A 21,681-nucleotide genomic window follows, 5' to 3' on the forward strand; every position below is an offset into this window, starting at 1 on the left:
AAAACAGTTTGTAATTGCAATAACCTTTTCAGTTAGTTTTTGGGAGCGACTAGAAATTGATGTTCAACTAAAAGCACTTAGAGACGGCAGATCGTTTTTTGTTGATAAAAGTCTGGCGTATTAATATGGAGCACTTATTAAAAGCCCACAGGCTGACAATCATTTTAAAAAGATTTTAAATGTTCAGCAGTTTCCATCTGTCTTTGGCACAGTCAGTGATTGATTCCCCTTGGAACCGCTGACAGCTTCAGAATCTTTGCTCGTGGCAATATAGTAATTCTGTACCACCAATCATAACACACCCCATCCCTTATAAAATACATACGGGTCAACAAGCACAACATACACTCGTTTTTCAATTGTTTTAAAAACCACAGTTGGAAAAAAAATCTAGTTTTAAACAATTATCCTAAAGACCATTATTTTTGGTTTGAAGGTATTCCATTTTATACAGTGCATTACGTTGAGATAATACATTTTTCTTGGTTTTACTTTTAAAAAATATATACAAAATGCAAAATAAATTTTAAAATAAACATGTCTCACTGGAGAAAAGATTTCCCAAAAAAGTTAAACTTTACTCGTATTAATCTGAAAATGTGTGAAATACTGTAAAAATAGACTTGGGTTTTTGGTTTCTGAAAGCTTTCCTCTGAGACAGACAAGGCACTTAAGCCATTTATTAATATCATTCTTTGGCAGAAAACAGATATATGTACATAATACACAATAGGAAGGGAAGTTATGTGTACCTTTATATAGGCCCATTCCCTATGTGAGGCTGATCTCGGGACGGACAGCTGTCACAACTGTTTAGACACTTACTAAATCTCTAAAATTATAAATATTGTTTCGTAGCTTTTCGTGTTGGACTCTGTAGTCACTTTGCTGTAAAAGTACCCCATAGCCTCGGAAACTAAATGAAAACAGCATCTTGTGTTAGGTTGTTATTCTTTTCTTTCTTGAAGGCCGTGCACATCAGTAACACAAAGAACACTGCAACACGATGGAGCAAGCTTAAATGCCTCCAAAATGTTTCCATTCGACACCCCACGACAAATGTCTCAACACCAGACCACTCTTTGATCGCTGATGGTGATCCTTAGGCACTAGTGTGTGTGTGTGTGCCTGTGTGTGTGTGTGTGTATCTGTCCAGCTGATCGTCTCAGTCTTAGGTGGCTGTGTCGGGGGCTTAGCTTGCTAAGGGGCTGCCCGGCTGCATGGGGAGGGGGGACTCATGGTGCTCCACGACCTGCATCCCGAGGGCTAGACTGTGGACGTCCTTCTCCTCCGCCGCCGCCGCCGGCCCCGTCGAAAGGCCTGACCCCACGACCACCATGCTCAGGTCCTGAGGTTCCTGCTGGGCCTCATCTCCTCCCCTCCCCCCGTCCCCGTCTCCCTCCCCTCCACCGCAGGCCAGGGCAGCGTCCCCGGCCGCCCTCCTCATCCTCTCCCCCTGCTCCAGCCTCACGCGCCGCTCCTCCGCCTCGATCTCCTCCGTGGTGGGGATAGAGTTCTTCTTGGGGCGTCCCTTGGGCTTGGTGGGGGCCTCGTGACCTCCTTTCAGCACCTGGAGTTTGCGGACACACACACACACACACACACAAATGAGCTCAGAGGAGCCTCCTCCAGTGATGTATGGCAACAGCAGTCAAAGGCAACACCGGTTATTATAGTAATTAAGGGAAGACGTATTGCCACTGGCTTCTCCTTTTTTACACTCATTCGTCTTTAGATTTAACGATTTCAGGTCTTCTCTCTCTTTTGGTTCTCGGGAGTTGATGGCCCAAATACACAACGTTTGCTCTCATTATCGTCATCATCCGTCAAGGCCTAGAGCGCACGCTCCCCTCCCCTGTTTCACTATCTCCTTCCACTTGTCCTCTTTCCCTGCTTCCCCTTCCACCACCCTTTGGCCTTTCAGGTACTCTGTCTGCCTCGCCGGCACTTCACCGCGTTAACAGCTGTGTTTGAGCCTTTTGAGTGTTTTAGATTTAGCATTAGCTTACGGGAAGAGAAGCACTTGATAGCTAGACATATACAACGTTACGGACAACATGCTGTTGACTTATGGAGGTTAAGCCAAGTTGAAGAAGCGGGTTCTCTTACCATTTTCTTCCACTTCATGCGTCTGTTCTGGTACCACGTCTTAACCTGGAGCTGTGTGAGGCCAAGCGATTGAGCCAGGTCTAACCTGTAGAAGAAAAGAAAAGTGGCACATTTAGAAATTATGTGTTTTTAAGGCTTAAGTAGAAAAACAATACGCTTATATATATATAGTATTAGTTCTATATATATATATAGTAGTAAATAGTAATATATACATATATATATTTTATATTTATATTATCTAAATATATTTTTAAATATATTTTCATTTCATGATTTTTCTGATTTATCCGATTTTTTATCTGAGGCTCCCAAGTCCATTTCACAGTGAGACACTCATAAGCATTCATCGAACACCTGCAGCCGAAGGAAGCTCTTGTTGAGCCCTATGTACAAGGGCCTCTGATGAAATAACATTGTGTTGTGCTGTTGCCGGTTGATTGTGGTGGGTACAGTGAAGGTGGGAATGCATCCACCACATGTACCCCCAACCATGACGAATGAAGCTATTGGTCTGTCGGGGTAACACTACACCTCAGGAAGGAGCAGATAAACGAACAAGGGGATCCGTTTTGTCAAGGACGAGGGGTGGGGGGGGGGGGGGGGGGGGGGTACGGGAGTACGGGGGTTATCAAGGTTCTGAAATGTGATTTCCCTTTAACTTGTCTTTGCTCCCTTCAAAGCCATCTGGAGGGAAAAAGCTGGGATTGGCTCTCACTCTCTTCAGACATTTAGAGGGAGCTCACTTTGATTTGAGGAAGTGGAAGAACCAGAAGGGAGACAAAAAAGAAAGAGAGACTTCCTCTTTGTGAAAATAATAGTGTGTTTGACCCTTATATTAAAAACACATGGCGGTGAGTGCATGCTACCCTTTAGAAAAGAAAACTCACGGACAGAAACACAATCGATCTAACCCTGTACTGCTGTATTATGTGTGTAGTAATAGTTTCGGGGGGGGGGGGACGCAGGGGGGAGATGGCTGCACCAGTGGAAATAGACTGATGTTCTTTTAACAAACCACACACTTTTGAAGGAAATATTGAATATTAATGAAAGACCCGAGCAAAACCATTGTTGAAGCTGTAATTACTGTCATTTAGAAAATACTAAAACGATTAGGACTTGGCCAAATAAATGTGGCACTTTTTTTTAACATATTTCACTTCTCTTTTGGCTCCTCAAAAGATTAAACGAATAAAGACTCGTTAGTTTCCTTAAGAGACATGACAACGTTATCTCAGATTCGCCCCCTAATCGAAGTGGAAGCCATGCCACGCCTTTAAAGGTTATGAAGTGAAGCGATAAAAAGGGGGATTTTTATGTTTTTGTGTTTAGCCGACTGCCAGGGGTTTAATGAGGGGAGTTCTGAGTGTCAGAATCAGGTATTTTGACAGGATGTAGTGCTTTAGCACTGTGGTCTACAGGGTCTCTTGGTTAGGTTTGATCACTGAGTCGTGCCGTGCCCGGGGCTTGTCCTATGAGATGAGGCCTGGCTGACTGCCATCAGCTAACAGGGTGGGCCTTCCATTGAGGTATTCCTATTGGGATTCCAGGTGGGGTCTTTCTCCCCACATATTTAGGGTCGGGATTGCGAAAGCAATGTTTTTTTGTATATATGTTTGAAGCGGTGATACAACTGTATACTGCTGTATACACAGGACATTTCTGGGTACAATAGCAAAATAAATTGTATACTGCTGTATACACATGACATTTCTGGGTACAATAGCAAAATAAATTGAGTTATACTGCATGGGGCATTCAAATGATTTAACAGCCCGTGTGTTTTCATTCATTTTATCATGTAAAAGGGAAGGCAAAAGCGAAAAAAAACGAGCCGTACTTCATGTACACCTGCACCTGTATAAGATACTAGTTAGATTGGCATTCAACCAATGCAATGCAGTTATGTTCGTTTGGATTGGCATGCGACCATGTTTGACTCGAACAAGGCCGCGTTTCTTGGTATAAACCTTTAACACTCAAAATGTGTCGGGTTAAAATGTTACTGTTGTCAACGAGACGGCTGATGTAATACCCTGGCAGAGACCAATTCACATAATGAAATACCTTCCCTACAGAATAAATCAAATAGGTACAGTATAGTTAAACACTAGGCTACTTAACCATGTGTGTGTGTGTGTGTGTGTGTGTGTGTGTGTGTGTGTGTGTGTGTGTGTGTGTGTGTGTGTGTGTGTGTGTGTGTGTGTGTGTGTGTGTGTGTGTGTGTGTGTGTGTGTGGGTGTGTGGGTGGGTGTGTGAGTGTTCATGCATGCGTAAATGCGTGGTCTTGCGAGATAATGCATGCCTGAGTGTGTGTGTAGTTGCATGCCCACGGGCGCGCCTGCACGTGTGAACTTGTTTACGATGTTTATGTTGACCTTTGACAGCGAGCATCTGCGGCAAGTGTACGCCAGGCCAACATCAGGCCAGCGTCAGTCAGGCCAGTGGACGTCAGGCCTGACTTAGTCAGGCCAGCCTACGTCAGGCTAACATCAGGACAGCGTAAGTCTGGCCAGCCTACTTCAGGCCGACATAAGGCCAGCCTACGTTAGGCCCGCGTACACCAGGCCAACATCAGGCCAGCGTACGCCAGGCCAACATCAGCTCAGCATACATTAGGCCAGCGTAAGCCAGGCCAGAGTAAGCCAGGCCGACATCAGGCCAGCGTACGTCAGGCCAGTGTAAGCCAGGCCAGCCTTTAGCCATGAGGCCAGCATACCGGCATCAGGCTTGATGTCGACCTGACGCAGTGTGTGAAGCGGGGCTGGCATCAGGCCCGGCGGCACAAGGGTACCAACCTGTCGGGCGTGGAGAGGTACTTCTGCTTCTGGAACTTCTTCTCCAGGCCCATGAGCTGCAGCTCGGTGAAGATGGTGCGGCTGCGGCGCGGCTTCTTGAGGCGCGGCCCGCCGTGCTCCGTGTCCGACTCGCTGCTGATGCTGACGGGCGTCTGGCTGGGCGAGGAGTCGGAGCCCCGCGGCGGGCGGTGGTGGTGGATGTGTGGCTGATGGGGGTGGGGGCTGCCGCCGGAGAGCAGCGGCAGGTGCTGGGACACCCGGCCCGGGGACGGGGGCTGGGGCTGGGCGAGGTGGGCGGGTACGATGGGGGGCTGCCGTGTGATCACGGAGAGGAGCGGGTAGGAGCGCAGTGAGGACGGGCCTGGAGGGTGGGGGGGGAGGGAGAGAGAGAGACGGTACGTCAGTTGTTGCAATACACCCGAGTTGAACACAGCGGTCAGGTTAATAATGTCTTTGGCACCCCCACACTCTTATCGACCGTGGGTAATTGCTCAGACAAGGCTGACTATTTAATTGCTTGGTTTTAAGTATGAAAAGTGTTTTGCGTCGACCCCTGCGATGCCCGGGGTGGTGATCTCGATGACGCAAGCCGTGTTTTACAACGCTCCTCTGAACCCGTCAGATGAACCATTAAGTGTCAGGGAAGGTTTCCAAAAACACTAAATAATCGGTGGTCCCACAACCGGCGGACACACATTGGCATCATGCAGAGGTTCAATTCTACAGTCACACACACACACACACACACACACACACACACACACACACACACACACACACACACACACGTCTACAAACACTCCTGTATAAACGCATATAGTTCCTTCTTTCCCTTTTTTCGCTACCACTTTCAAACTTCACACACACACATGCACACACTGTAGCTCTTCACGGGGCAGACAGAACCTACAAAAGGGTTTTTTTGTTGACGCCAGGATCAATAAAGCGATTAACAGAGGACTTCACTGGGGACTAGGTGTCTGGGAGGGGGGGCGTTATGAGGGGAGGGGTAGAGATCAGGATTATGGGTCGAATAAAACAGGATGTCTGCCTGTAAAATCCTTATGCCCTGTAAGACCACTGGCTTTCAGTAATTTACTATATGCCTGTAGTCCATGCTAGGTAATGCATGTGTGTATGCTGCACATTGATCTGTGTGCAAATATTTTGGATTTGCTTATTCATTTATTAAATCACAGGGGGGAGTTAAGGTGTTAAGGCAGCACATCAGAAGCAGAACCAACAACTAAAACATATTCATCTGAACATTTTACGAGCCACACCACAAACGACAAATAACTTACTGCCATCGACACACAAACACACATTGAACCAGTTGTCGCACACGTTCACACACACGCCCGCACATACAAGCACACGTACGCACACACACACATGTAAAGCAGGCTGACTGTGGCTGGAGGGAGATGACGGAACAGGACTAATATGTTGGAGGTGACACACTCCATGAGAGTAGCGCTTGCCCTGCCTCTGATATAGAAGTGAAGCAGACAGACAGAGGCATGTGTGCGCACTGCGCACGTACACATCTAAGCATCTACATGCAAGACGTGTGTACTAGTTGAAGATGTTATCATGCACGTTTTTTATGCTTTCATGCTCTTTGCTCTCTCGCATTCTCGGGGTTAGAGAGAGAGAGAGAGAGAGAGAGAGAGAGAGAGAGAGAGAGAGAGAGAGAGAGAGAGAGAGAGAGGAAGAGTGTGGGGGGGGGGGGAGCGTGCAAAAAGCATAAAAGCATGAGTGGAAGCAACTAGCGAGACGGAGAAACCATTTCAGGGCACACAAATGCTACACTTTACATCGCTGTCTAGGACAAACCATGTTATTATTATTCATGCTGTTAGACCGGCTGGAGGAAGTCAGTCCATTCTGAGAGGATGGAGGATACATAAAATATCACGCACATATTATATAGCTGTATGTTCCCCAGAGACATCCTCACAGGTGCAGCCACACAAAAACACACACACACACACACCCTCACACAGACACACACTCACAAGCACACCCTCTCACACACACACACGCACGCCCTCTCACACACACACACGCACGCCCTCTCACACACACACACACACACCCCAGACACTGCCTAAGGCTCATCATGACATCATGCTAATACGCTTAGATCATGGCTAATCTTCCAACGTGAGACTGCTGCTGCTGTTGCAACAGGTCCAGACAAGATGATTTCCTTGGTAGTAAACTCTCATAATTTCCAGTTACTGTTTGTCTTTTTTTACATGTGATTCTCCTCTTTCCCCACATTTCTGGCCTATCACTCTTATTCGGATGTATAAAGTCAAGCTACTGCCCGGCTTGGAGCAACTGAAAATGGTTCCCTGTGCAGGTTTAAAAAATAATTACAAATACCTTTAAAAAATGTCAGTGCACAAAGACTTTTGTGCTTCTCAAAAGAGAAGCACAACTTCTCTTGTGATAATTGTAAGATAAATAGAGTAAGGGAGATGCCTTCGCTGGGGGGGACTTTACACTGCCAGCCAGTTCAGTTCACGAGGCCCAAATCCGCCACATTGTTGACAAGCACCGAAGCCCCTTCTGTAGTCTACAAATAAACCGTTTGAGCTGGTAAATGCTGATCTCCAATGCAGAAAGCGCCGTGATACTCTTCATAAGCACAATCGGAATGCGAGGATCGGCAGAAGTGCTTACGGTAGTCGCTGTAGAACACATACCCGATAAGAATAGACCCTCAATAGGCCGTTTGCAGAGCATTCACTTCAGCAACAACTCCTACCGTTAAATACCCCGAGCCTAATTCCATCCCTAATCCCCCTAACCCATAACCAATACAACCTTTTGACCTACTGATTATAAATGTGCAACAGTACGACACGACAACAGAACTATATTTGTTGTAAAAAAAAAAGAAAAGCGTGTTAAATGACTCATAAAATTGCTAGCACCAAGTACAATCAGTCCTAACTCCTAAACTCATTAAAGCCGCTGCCAAATGCTCTCTTTTCTTCGAGTGGATTATTCGCGGCTGCGTTGTGACATGTGGTTGGGATGAACTTTTCATTGTTTTGGGTATAAATCCTGCGTTGACAGCTTTAGGGTGTTCAACGTTCAGTCAGACAGGTCTATGTTCTGGCCCTTCACTCAACGGGCTCGAGCCTTGCCCTGTGTGTGACAACCTCTTCTTCTGCCCCAACCTGGTGCTCTAATTAAAACCGTTCACCTGTGTTGAATGACAGATCTCCACTGCTAAACGCCCGTCCTGCATGGTTGGCTGAACGTAAGGTGTCAGGAACGTGTTACCGAGTTCTGAGCCCCACTCTCCTTCTTTTCCCGAGCCCGCCGCACCGGGCCGCTCTGCCCCATCGCTGTGTTTACTGTGATGGTGTTGCGTTACCTCTGAGTGTTAAATAAGCATTTAGACATGAAACCTGATCCAAATCCATTCTCCTGTCATAGCTGGGAATCAGCCCTGAGCATAAGCTACATTTATCAATGGTTTTATGAATCGTTTTGTACATGTACAGGTATATATGACACTGTTAATGTGGGAACGATGTTATCTTCATGTTATCTTTAAGGTGTGTGTGTGTGTGTGTGTGTGTGTGTGTGTGTGTGTGTGTGTGTGTGTGTGTGTGTGTGTGTGTGTGTGTGTGTGTGTGTGTGTGTGTGCAGGAGCTTATGCATGTGCATGCCTGCATGAATCCATGCGAATGCATGCGTTTGTGTGGGTGTTGTGTGTGCCCGTCCATTCCTGTGTGTGTGCATTAATGTGTGTGTGTGTGTGTGTGTGTGTGTGTGTGTGTGTGTGTGTGTGTGTGTGTGTGTGTGTGTGTGTGTGTGTGTGTGCAGACACATGTGGGTGCGTGTGTGCTTAAGCTTTCAGATGTGCCTGAACACCAGTCTCAAATGTGTGTGTCAGTGTTTGAATTCAATGCAATGCGTGTTGACATGGGCGGATTCAAGCTCTTAACCCTAACTTTTTTATTAACGACAGGCTTTATTGTCTGTTCTGTGGATTAGGAGTTTAACATGGAATGGAGAAAACACTTTACTCTCTGCCATAATCCACGGCTGCATTATGGAAGCATCCAGGCCGGCCCTACAATACCACAGCCGTGCCTCAGGCCCTTCAGGGTACGCACACTCCTATTTTGCAATTTTTCATCACCCTGTCAGGTGAGATTACACCATAGTTGATCTTTATCTTTCTCACCTCATCCAGAAAATGCCACTAAAAGCCCTGCCGTGGATCCCGCTGAGAGACGGGCCTCCAGATGAAATATCGTAACCTTCAATTACCCTTTTTCCTGCTCTGCCCACGCAAGAAAATGAGCCGCTGTGTGTCAGCGGGCGAAGCGTCTCGGTCTCCCTGACTCTCTGTTATAGAACAGAAGACAATAAATGATTGTCACTGTGTCCGCCGAGATTCTTTATTGTCTGCGCTGAAGGGGTCTGTTTCCTGACACACTGGCTCCTGGGACTACTGTTTATCAGCAGACGAGAATGGCAACGATCATAATAGCAGCAAGAAGCAAGAGGCCATGCATAAGTGGAATACCAACAGTAAATTATCCAAAACAAACTATTTGTCAACAGTTGAGATGACCCCCTTTCCCCTGGCAGGCCCCTCTGTGTTTTAGCGGCCCCTGCTGGACGAGAGGCAGCATTGCACTTTTTAGGGCAAAGAATGCTGAACTTTCAACTTTCCCTGCTGGGGGGGGGACCATGAGTTGCGGCGGTCCACTGTTTGGCCCTGGTCCTATAGGAGCCTGCCAGCTTCTATATCAAGCACTAACAGCCATTGAAGTTGGGGAATATAGTGTGTCTCACACCCCCGCAGCCACAAATAAGTGGTGGGCACAGTGTTCTGATATGCAAGGCGGGTTACTCTATCCATTGGAACAGGGAAACGGAGAGGTGGTGGGGGGTTAAACCCCAGTCATAGTGCCCTCTAGCATACGCCCATCCACATGAAAGAGATGAGAGAATTGCTTCCTCTATTTTTATCCTCTTACCGATGTCATCATCGAGTTGCAGGGGCAATTATTTCTGAGTTTAAAGCAATTATCATAATGATTACTACTACAGCATATGACAGTTTTATTGTTTTGTTGTGTTCATTTCACATTGAAGTACACTTAAGAAATCACTTATTTCTTATTTATGATATGCAGATAGAGCTGGCAATCCATTCTCAAAACGTTGTATTTATTTTGTGTTATTTTGTGTTATTGTGTGTATATGTATATGTGTGTGTGTGTGTGTGTGTGTGTGTGTGTGTGTGTGTGTGTGTGTGTGTGTGTGTGTGTGTGTGTGTGTGTGTGTGTGTGTGTGTGTGTGTTTGTGTGCTAGAGGGAGGGTTAGAAACACAGAAAGAGTGTGTGTGTGTGTGTGTGTGTGTGTGTGTGTGTGTGTGTGTGTGTGTGTGTGTGTGTGTGTGTGTGTGTGTGTGTGTGTGTGTGTGTGTGTGTGTGTGTGTGTGTGTGTGTGAAAGAGAGAGAGAGAGAGAGAGAGAGAGAGAGAGAGAGAGAGAGAGAGAGAGAGAGAGAGAGAGAGAGAGAGAGAGAGAGAGAGAGAGAGAGAGAGAGCGGGTTAGGATGCTGTGGAGTGTGTGTTTGTGTGTTTCATTGAGTTAACAAATGTATCAACAGCTCTCTAGGTAGGACTGTGTTTGATATCAAGCCACACTAAACCACAAAGTGAATTCATGGCACCAAAAAGTGCAATGTTGAGCTGTGTAGTTATATATTCAAACTTAAGCAAATCAAAGACGGCGCGTAATCAATTATAACAGACATTTCATTTTTCATGGATGTTATCACAAATCAAATTAATTTAATATATACATATATAATATATATATATACTCAAAGACACAGAATCTTTTATTGAATATATATTTTACTCCAGCCTTATCTCTTTTTGTGAGCATGTTGATAGCACTTTTAGTTGATGACCCATATTAATTCTAGTAAAGTATAAATCTAAAGTTTTGTAAGATAATTAAAGTCTAAGATTCATGCAGAAGATATTTTTGGCGGGACTTTTAATTGAAACAATAAATCGTAATGAGTAACAATTAATTACTAACAAACTAGGCCAATTAGTCAAATAAAACCAGCTACAGCTATGGAATAGGGTGAGGGTTTTATGTCAGTTAAGGAAAAATGTATGCAAGCACAATTTACTTCACTGAGTTAAATCCTTACGGGTTTGTAAGTCCCAAAAATATCAGTATTTTTGCGATAAAATTTAATAAATGTATATAAACTTAAGTATTGACATCGATGATTGTCATTTACTTTATACATCACTACGCTTTTCAAACTAGCCTATCTGTTTTGTGCCAATTATGTCATGGGGAATGTTGAACGTGAATGTTGGCCAATTGGCCCCCCTACCTATTTTCCTATTATACTATATATTACCTTTTTTCACATACAGTCCTAAACCATTATCACCAAATGATCAAGTGTCCCGCATAGCCCAGTGAAAGAACCCTTTCAAATATCACTTAAGGGGCTCCTCTCGATGATCAGTCAAGGAACGTAAACGAGCTTACCCGAACACGAGTGGAGAGGCTTCGGTCGAACGATCAGCGACGGACAGGCCGAGTATAGAGAAAGTTTCTCAAAATAATCACACGTTTCCTTGGAGAGTATCTCGTCGATCATGAAAGTTTTGTAGCGCCTCCTCGCCGCCTTCAGCTGCCCGAGGGAGGCGAGCCTTAACTCGGCTTGGCAGTGCATGGCTTCCCGCTGCTGATCAACCACTGTTCAACAACAACAGATTTGTTCAACCTAAAATGGTTGAAACGTGATAGACGAAGGGCTACAACGGGATTCGTTACACTAAAATCACGATTTTTGATGTGTGTATTTGTAAGCAGATCTTGTGGTAAAGCTAATGCCTCCTGCTCTATCGCAGTGGAGTGGAGAGCGTCAGGCTGAGCAGAGCGCCGCGGTGTGAAGTGAGTACAACGTGCTCACACCCACCGCTATATAAACCATCCCAGTACACTTCTTTACTGGTCCATCCCTGGACAGGCCAGATTGTCAATCATACGCTCTTTCTCTCTCAATCACTGTCCATATCTATCTATCTATCTTTCCCTCCCTCTCGCTCTCTCTGTCTCCCCCCACCGCCCCCCCCCCCCCTCTCTCGCGCTCGCTCTCTCTCTCTCTCTCTCTCTCTCTCTCTCTCTCTCTCTCTCTCTCTCTCTCTCTCTCTCTCTCTCTCTCTCTCTCTCTCTCTCTCTCTCTCTCTCTCGCTCTCTCGCTCTCTCTCTCGCTCTTGCTCGCTCTCTCTCTCTCACTTTTTCTTTTCTTCCTCTCCTTCCACATTTGTTACAACGCTCAGCGTAGACGGCCACTATCGTAGGAATTAGAAGGTGTTGGGACAATTTGGTTGCACGGATTGTTCATTTGAATCGTATTCGGCCTATAATAATAATAATGAAAAATTATTAATTCTGACAAGATCATGGATTAGGCCAGGTATGTTGCCTTTAGTCTATTTATCTCCAACTTTTGACTAGCCTGAAAAGTATTGCTCTTGTAATTAAAGTGAACAACAAGGTTTGAAATTAATTGAGTCAAGGTTTGCCTACAGAACATACGGCTATTGCAGACATTATTCGTTGATCTGTGGGAGTAATTCTCAGGGTTAAACCATCAAAAGGATAATGCTGATTATTGAAAATAAAACACGATGATACAGCCTTTTTTGTCAAACCGGATGCTCTTTTGTAATTTTATATGAATGACTTACATAAATATTACTATTAAATAATCATTATTATTTATAATTATAACTTATTTATTATTTTAATAAGAATCATGTATTATTAGTATTAAATTGTGGTTGCATTCCTCTCTGTAATATTTCTCAAAGTTGAAAATAAACTTGTAAATGTACACAGGCCCGGTATGGTGTATTTTAGACAGGCTGCTTAATAATAATAACTTGATAGAAGTATAGGCCTACGATGATTTAAATCCGTTTTCCCCTTTTCATTTTTTTTTTATGCCATTGTAAAGAGTGTGAAATTGCCTATTTATTATTTATTAAGCAAAAGGCTGGGCTAATATATAGTTTAAAAATAAGCTGTATGCAGAAGAAAAGGCTTTCAATGGAGTTTACATATTTCTTTATTGCTGTATATTTGCTTTCAGCAGAAATAGAGGATAATTCATCGCAGAAATCTAAAAAAGTAGGCCCACATAAAAAGAGCAGGCCTCCAGCAGCATGTGCTTGTGGCACAGGCCTATAGCTTGTAGGCCCGCTTAAAACAAACATGAACAGAAAACTATTGAGAAAATCTGTGCTGTGCTGCTCAAATAAGATCTATAGGCCTAGTTGTTTTAACCTTTCAAATACAACCTCACATTCAGGCCTATATGCTAATCAACGGTCCTATTTTTTAAGTCCCTAACTGGTTTGTCCTTCGTTGTATACCAAACGCTTCACATTTTGAAAAAAATCATCTCATTGCAATACAAACAACACGACCATTATTGATAATTATTATTATTATTATTATTATTATTATTATTATTATTATTATTGTGTGTGTGTGTGTGTGTGTGTGTGTGTGTGTGTGTGTGTGTGTGTGTGTGTGTGTGTGTGTGTGTGTGTGTGTGTGTGTGTGTGTGTGTGTGTGTGTGTGTGTGTGTGTGTGTTGAATGACTTTGAGCCTAAGATGAAGGCAAGGCAGTGGCTGTTTTGCTTGCATGGCATCATTACAGGCAGGACATGGCTAATGTGTCCACATGCCCCCATGTGTGTGTCTGTGCCTGGAGCCTGACTGACGGACCTGGATGGGCCCCTGAACACGCGCTCCCGTCTCAACTCAAACCAGAGACAACCAGAAGGACTCCTCCTGCATCCTGCGTTCAGCCTTTTGGGCTTCTCCTGGTCGTAACAATCGTTTCCAGAATCCTCTCCAAGAAGTCTATACGTAAGATTGATTGAGGACCGATTGTTACATGGAACTTGAATATAAAACACCACTGAGCCGTATTGAAAACCTCTTTCGTTCGCTAGGCTACCATTATATAACTTGTTGCATTCCTAAATGTATCCACGCAATTAACCCCTCCGTGTCAGGGTGGGGGGAAAATAATGAAGGTGGAAGAAATACATCAGCTTTGCAAGACGCTCAGGTTATCTTGACGGGGGTGATGATAGAAGATGAGAACTGATGAACCGTTCAGGATACTCCCCTCCTATGTAGCTCATTTCGCGGGATGGGGTGGTCGGAGGTGATTGGGATGACCTGACGGCACCACATGAACCCAGCAACCTAAGCTTAAGGGTCCAAAAGATGGTGGCGCGCGCTCTGACTACCATCCCGCGGGCTCGGCGCAATGCTGGGACAAGGGAGGGGGGTCAGGGGTGTTGGCGTCTATGGTACTGGAACCTCCTCTATACAGACACGTTACTGAGTCTATAAAAGTCCACACAGCAGCAGCTCCTGAACCCTAATCCGGAGGCTCTGTTGCGGGAGACGCCAGGAGAGATCACTCAATTAAACCAGTTATGCTGCGCATCAGCAGCAGCAGGCAATAAGGGCCTTCCGAGTACCGCGGGCCCGGTGTCGCGGAATAGGGGATACCCTTCATTAGGACGCGACTCCGGGAGCATCGCGGTTGCAATCCGACACGGGGCAGATTACAAGAGAAGATATACGGGTTGTGAGGGGAGGGGGGGTGCCAATGGACCTCCACATTTGGATCCTCGGAGCTTTATAAGGGACACGCTTGTTGCTGCACCGCGGGAGCTGCTGTTGGTGGGCCGTAAGCACTTTCGGAAGGGTAGATTATGACCTCAACGTGGACATTAAGGGATTTGATTGGCCCGTGGTGAAGCAAGCCAGGGGCAGAGGCCGCACCATGATCAGCAGCTTAGAGTAGCATATTTTTAACATCAGAAGTTGAACCAATTATGGGACAGAACAATGCTTTTTAATTATAGGCGAGAATGTGTGCCGTCCAAATCGTGATGAAATGATAACTCATATACATTTAAAAAAAAATACTATTAAGACTTGTTAGGCCTACTGCAAAACTTTAATTTTTGTTATAGAATATGGGTCGAGCTTTAGCACGCTGCATCACTTTTATACTAAGTGGCAAATATGGTAAAATAGAAACATGCTATTTGATTTAATTCAGGGGTATGTGTGGCGCCACCTATAGATTAACTCATAACATCTGAGAAAACGTATTAGTTTCACATGTGACATTTATAGAGAAGGCTGTGTTGTTTTGAAACAACTGCATGGAGTGCCGTACAATAGCCAGCACTCCACTTGATCCAACACAAGTAATCTGACCGACCTGTAAATAACACTAAATTAATAGCTAAGCTAGAAGGCATTCTGTGTACTGTAAAGCTGCCACAAGTCACGTACACAAAAACAAGACACGGTTGTAGTGAAATTAACTTTGTAATATACAGGAAGTGTTTATAAAACATGTTGCAATATCAGGAGTCGGATTATATAAAAAAAATCAAATAGTCGATTAACATAGAAAGAAAAAATGAAACCAAGATTTAAGCAAATGTCAGGGAAGTGCTGCTGGTTGATTCTGCTGGAATACCTGAAGTATTGTAAAGACAACACCCACAATTTTAAGATGCCCTTTTCATAATGTCCATAAAAAAAAATCCAATGTCATTATCAAAATGATTAAAATACATTTGAACAGTATAAAAAAAAAATCTATACCAACAGCATGTTTTTTTGTTCTTTTTTAGGGCTTGGGGTATATAGCCTTGTTTTCCCCATCAATGTTTCCCCCCCCCCCCCCCCCCAACACATCCACTCCAAGGATTAGGAAATCACATGGAATACGTTAACAATTGTATGAATTTAAAATCACCTTAAAAGTAAACACTTCAATTCTCAAACTAGTATCAAAATATACAAACAACCTGAGTATACACATATCTTGTCCAAATAAAACTCAGGATCTCCCTTTTCAAGAAGTCCCAATTAAAAATGAAACAGACAATCTTTTTTTCCCCCTTCCAATACAAAAGAAGCCTCTCAGTAGCGTCTATGTCTACCCTCCTGATTTCCACGTTGTCCACCCCGGTGGGTGTCGTAGGGACGGCCTCCGCTGTTGTCATGGTGACGCCCAGTCCGCCGGTCGTTGTGGTGATGGTTGTCCCTATTGTGAGTGTTCTGCTGGTGACGGCTGGACTCCTCTGTGTAGCGCTGACTCCGGCTGTGGTGGGTACTGCTGCTGTCGTTAGCGCCACCGCCGCTGTTGTTGTTGTACTGCTGCTGGGACGACTGTCGCTGCCAATTTGAAGGGTTGTCCTGTTGCCAAGAGCCGCCGCCGATGCCACCAGGGGCCCCGGCGCTAGGCTGGTTCCTCGGTGCAGCGCCGGCTAAGCCCCCCCCATTCAACTGCTGAAGCTGCTGCATGTGCAGCTGCAACATCATGTTGTTCATCTGAGGGGGCAACCAGAATAAAATGAACAAAATGTAACAAGGTGCATGTGTACAGACCTATTTTAAACAAGGGCATCAATATGCTTTTAAAAATCATCTAATAGTTACGATATAGAAGATGAGCTGCATGTCCAAAATTGGTCAAAAATCATGTATCAAGAAGGGATCATTAGGTTACTCTGGACCATGCCACACGGGACGAGGAAGGAATAGAAACGTACCACAACATGCTTCTGCAGGCTGTCTGGAGAAGAATATGTCCTTTGATTTTGAGGAGAAGGGGAGTAAGGAGGGGAATTCCACTGGACCGGAGTTCTGTGAAGATCAACAACAACCAAACCGTTAAATATTCCCCAAACATCTTACATATTTTGTGCATAACGTTATGGTAGAATAAATGTATTTTACGTATTTTTTGTGCCGCTTCACCAAACTGTTAAATATATGTAGCTATATTAAAAAATAAATGTAAATAGTCATTGCTGTTTAAACCATTATGGATTTGGATTTTGGACAAAAAAAAAAAAATGTATGGGTCATCCATGTAACCAACTTACATTCGGCCATGGGGGTTGGGAGTGTTGCCAGGGCTCGTGTTTTGCTGCTTCCCGGGGCTGTTGCTGTGGCTGCTTCCTGTGGTACATCAGACAGAGGGATGAGAGGGGATGAGCATTACGTTCAATTGATGAAGACATAACGCCGCTCATGAATGCAATCTGAAAGGGGCATTTCAGCCCAAATAAAAAACGTGAGCTTCCTAAAACACCACATTGTTAAATGCTTTGCTACAGCTAAAAAATAAATAAAAAAGGCTTTGCAGGGTTGCCGACTCCCACACGCTTTCATCTTCAGCCTCCCGCTCTCACTACCAGAATAATTCTCAAGGCACAACACTGCGACAGCAGAGATGGACAGGCAAACGTTTTATGGTCAACTCTATACTCTAGTCTTGAAGATATGTAAACGGCATTTTTCATATGGCCTTGCCATGGAGCTGTATCTTCAATTACTTTGTTTGGTGAGCGAGTGTTGATTGGACAGTGTGTGAGTATTTCCCTGGGTGATAGTAGAAGTCAGGCTATATCATTAGATTTTAGACCTAAGCTCACACCAAATGTTAAAATGCATTTTATTTAAAGCACTGATTGTGAATTCACAAAGTCAAAACATGGGTACGTGATTAAGTGCAACCCTGGTCTGCTTCAATCATTTAGAATAATTATTGTTGTATACATCTACCATAATAATCGTATTAGACAAAGTTTTCGACCAGCCATCCTGAACGATTCACTTGTTAGACACTCACCTGATCTAAACTGAACACCGATCGTCTTGCCGAACAGCGTCGTCCCATCCAGCAGCTGCATGGCGTAAGGCACCGACACTTCATGTCGGTACACAGCGAAGCCGAACGTCTTCTGTTTTCCTTCATTGTCTTTGGGAATCTTGGTTTTGCAGAGAGGTCCAGCCTGCGAACAGCGGACAGGCTCAGAACACAAGAGGTACCCATTTCCCCAGTACACCACACTCAGGAACCTAGATATTATTAACCGTAAGTAACTGTTAACGTTGTTTGTACTCCATGCAACTTAGGTCTTGCACAGCCATAATACTGAGATAAAACGAAGTATTATGTAGAAAAAAAAAAAAAGATAAACGTCAAAGTATTAGCCTCCAATTAGGACACTAACGTTACAGAATATAATGTATTATAGATTCATATTAAACTATAAAAATATACACGTTTAAGTTTTATGGAATCATGTTGAACTATAGAAAATCAACTCTGAACAAGAAGCCTTATGCTAGTTAGCCGCACCAAGCTAACGTCACGTTACCTGTACAAACAATTCAAACAATATTTCCTCGGACACTCTTTGGTCCAAATTTCGAATAAACAGAGTGCGATCGGCTTCTTCTTCAATTCCCATTGTGCTAGCAGCAATACAGCCCCAAAGCAATGATGTATCTTGTGTAAACAAACGATGGCTAAAATCTGTACGAAGGGCCTTCGATTGCCATAAAATAAAATGCTGCCGTTATATCCCCGCATATGTCGTAAAACATTTTCTGACTTTATGACGTAAAATAAGGCAATATTCAGACCAGCCTTTAGGAGGCGGTAAAGTAACGTGCATTGTATCGCTTTGAAGTTAATACAAAGAAAATAACGAATGACTAATTATATAATTGTCAAGGTACGACGATCACATTTGTCTGATGCATTAAATATATGTATTCATATTTCTCAAATAAAACAATTTGTTGTATGTGCCTCTTCAACTTATAAATCCGGTTCAGTCAGTTTGCTGATGCAAACGCTCATACAAAATATCTCAAATCTAAATATATATATACAGTATATATATATATATATATATATATATATATATATATATCCCCAACTTTTGCTATCATGAGTTTGTCTACCAATGAAAGAGTGTTAAGGTTCATGCACATGACATTTTTATTTTTGGTGAGGCTGTCTGATCAATAATAGTTTCACATTCCCTTTTTTGTTTATTTCATCATAAACTTTGCAGTGTGTGTTCTGTCAAGTGTGTGTATGGGGGTTTTGTGTGTTTGTGTGTGTGTACCTGGTGAATATAACATTGGGGAGCAGTAGAGGTCAAGAGTGTGCGTGTGTGAGGGGCTTGACCCCTGCCTTAATCAGATGGGCCTGATCCTGTGCCCTCCATATTAATGAGATTGATTGGAAAGGATAATGATTCTCCTTCATGCCTTCGAAACATCCTCCATGGTTTTGGCGTGGGGGTAAATCACCTATAAGCAGGACAGATAAGAATAGCACGTCAATGTCAATTTGAAGTACTTTGTCCTTGTGGTACCCTTCTGGTTGGATCACTCATAACCCTCAATTATCCAACCCTATTTTTTTCGCCTTCACAAATCTGTATGCATCATTTCAGACTAGTAAGTTTTAGGATGAATTACAAAGCTTACTCTTTATTTATGAAAATTAGCTTCATTGTATTATACAAAAATATGTTCGTCAACAGAGCTTTTTATTATTAATTTATGCGTATGTCTAATGAGCTTGTTGCCTGCAAGTTACACTCTCGATCTTTTCAGAAGTTTGCAGTACTTTAAATTACAGTAGGTGGCGGCATTGATCTGAATGAATTTATCTTACAATTACCCGCACTTGTTTACACCTATTTTTTTCCTTTTTATTTTTTTCGTTGAATGTGCTTCGAGCCTATATTAGATCCTATTTTTTTTCATAATAAGGCATTAAGTACTTCTGACTTTGTAGAAATTACCATAATAGGCCTATGGTTCAAAGAGAATGACTATTTTGAGTGATTCATGAACATTGAATTGTACATTGTACAGCATTGGTTGGTTGATTCATTCATTAAAAAATGCATTCCCGGATGTTCTAGCAAAATTGTAACAGAATGACCATGAAACCACTGCCCTCATTAGTCATGCAAACTCAATATCCCACCGAGGACACCTAATTCAGATGATTTCAGTTTTTCCATATTAAAATGCTGAACCCTTCAGACTGCAATGTTGACCAGCTGATGAAGTCCACAGAGTAAACATTGACATTAGATTATTGCATGGAAAGCTTCTGATGATTCTATAACTATGAGACTCTATAAAAATGCACAACAGTTCCCCTTCTATTCTCCCAGCAATTTAGTATAACCTTGTGCAAACAACAAAATAAGAAGTCTTAACGTCAGTATCAGGATATAAATATTGAGTTCATAATGTCTTAAGAGGAGCTATTTCTTGTACCCTCAATTACTGCTGTTTAAAGGACTGGAGTCTTCACATTAAATTTGGTCACACTGTTTTAGGTCAAATTAGAAACATGGCCTAATAGGGAGCAGAGGCCGAGGGCCAGATCTCACACACACACACACACACACACACACACACACACACACACACACACACACACACACACACACACACACACACACACACACACACACACACACACACAAAATCCTTTGGCTGATTGGGCATAATGGGAGCAGGAGGAGAATGGGGACTGGTGGCTAACCACATCAGGTTAATCAGCCTTCTTCTGCCTTCAGCTCCTAACCCCTCCCTCTCCCCTGCTCTTTGCCAATCCCTTTCCTCCACATTAATATTCATAAGCCATGTGGAAAAGAGCAATAGGGTGGTGTGTGGTCGTGTAGTTGTGTGGGTGAAGTGGGGGTCATCGAAGCGGACATCAATATTCGCCGGACAAAACTTTAATTGCGCCTCTGTGATGTCATCGAGAATCATGCCGCCCAGTGTGTCAAGCGTCCCATTCAATTGACTGCACACTCACACACTCACACACTCACGCACACACTCCCCCAACATCTTAATTTAAACCACACTAAACCACTATTGGACAGCGGCCTGATAGAGAGGGTCTCCTTCTTGAGTCGCTTGTACTCTCTGTGTGTCAGGAATTGGAATTCCTCTCGTTTGAGTAGAGCAGGGGTGGCACATGTCAGTTATTATTCAAGAGCGGGGAAGTGTATTCTGGAGGTCCCCCTGAGCAGGGCCAGTGCCATCGACTCGGCACACAAGACGATCCACACTCTATTCCCTGGAAGGATAGTCAACCAGGGACTGCTGCTCTGTTCTGATCTTGGTGGCTTGGATCTGTGCATCAGTGCAAAGATACACTTAGGATTTGCACAGTGCCCCATCCCGGACGTTGTTAAAAATAAACATGATAGGATTTAGAAGAAACACAGTGACACGCACGTACACACAGACCCCAGTCAAGTGGCGTCCATTTTTTTTTCCCTCCAGATTTCTCTCCCATTGCAGCATGCTTATTATCCCGATATCGGCCGTCCATGTTGCCGCACCACTGACAATCTGTGACTTCGTTCTATTGCACGGCTTTTCTCTTTTTACTATCTCTTCCCTTCTCTTCTTCACGCATGCAACACAAATACATGCATATTCATGGGGCACAATGCAGACACTTTCGAGGTACATGCATGCACACACATTTCGTACACACATAAGACAAAAACAAACAAACAAACATGCACACACACGAATATGAACACACACATGCACACAAAAATGGACACTTGCTTGAACACACACACACACACACACACACACACACACACACACACACACACACACATTCACGCAAACATGGACACTTGCGCGAACACACACCCGTGATCACATACAGAGTTGCATGGGGGAGGCTACACCCTGTTGCTCTTCTGCTGCAGTGCTAGAACGCAGTAACAGCATGGGAGACAAATCTGGCCCCAAGCCCCACACCTACAGCCTGACTGC

At 43.9% G+C, this 21,681-nt stretch overlaps 2 protein-coding genes across 2 annotated transcripts; both read right to left on the bottom strand.

Annotated features, from left to right (window-relative positions):
• Positions 1 to 1,192: 1,192 nt before the first annotated feature.
• barx2 (BARX homeobox 2) lies at positions 1,193 to 11,978 on the bottom strand. The gene is made up of 4 exons (XM_056610800.1): positions 11,476 to 11,978; positions 4,911 to 5,271; positions 2,110 to 2,194; positions 1,193 to 1,570 (listed from the first exon to the last, which is right to left on the bottom strand). The coding sequence occupies exons 1-4, from the start codon at positions 11,660 to 11,662 to the stop codon at positions 1,193 to 1,195; spliced, it is 1,011 nt and encodes a 336-aa protein (XP_056466775.1). The 5' UTR covers positions 11,663 to 11,978.
• A 3,744-nt stretch (positions 11,979 to 15,722) lies between these two features.
• Positions 15,723 to 18,416, bottom strand: rbm7 (RNA binding motif protein 7). Its single transcript, XM_056611130.1, has 5 exons — positions 18,216 to 18,416; positions 17,684 to 17,846; positions 16,935 to 17,010; positions 16,599 to 16,692; positions 15,723 to 16,377 (listed from the first exon to the last, which is right to left on the bottom strand). Exons 1-5 carry the CDS (start codon positions 18,306 to 18,308, stop codon positions 15,967 to 15,969), a joined length of 837 nt encoding a protein of 278 aa, XP_056467105.1. The 5' UTR covers positions 18,309 to 18,416; the 3' UTR covers positions 15,723 to 15,966.
• Positions 18,417 to 21,681: the final 3,265 nt, after the last annotated feature.

Source organism: Gadus chalcogrammus, chromosome 16 (genome assembly GCF_026213295.1).
Source record: "Gadus chalcogrammus isolate NIFS_2021 chromosome 16, NIFS_Gcha_1.0, whole genome shotgun sequence".
NCBI lineage: Eukaryota > Metazoa > Chordata > Actinopteri > Gadiformes > Gadidae > Gadus > Gadus chalcogrammus.

Coding starts and splice junctions, on each gene's coding strand:
- barx2 (XM_056610800.1), bottom strand. CDS start 11,662: ATGCACTGCCAAGCCGAGTTAAGGCTCGCCTCCCTCGGGCAGCTGAAG. Junction 5,272..11,475: donor GCCTCTCCACTCGTGTTCGG/GTAAGCTCGTTT, acceptor CCCACCCTCCAG/GCCCGTCCTCACTGCGCTCC. Junction 1,571..2,109: donor GCATGAAGTGGAAGAAAATG/GTAAGAGAACCC, acceptor CGCAAACTCCAG/GTGCTGAAAGGAGGTCACGA.
- rbm7 (XM_056611130.1), bottom strand. CDS start 18,308: ATGGGAATTGAAGAAGAAGCCGATCGCACTCTGTTTATTCGAAATTTG. Junction 17,847..18,215: donor TGTTTGAATTGTTTGTACAG/GTAACGTGACGT, acceptor CGCTGTTCGCAG/GCTGGACCTCTCTGCAAAAC. Junction 17,011..17,683: donor CGGTGTTCAGTTTAGATCAG/GTGAGTGTCTAA, acceptor GATGTACCACAG/GAAGCAGCCACAGCAACAGC.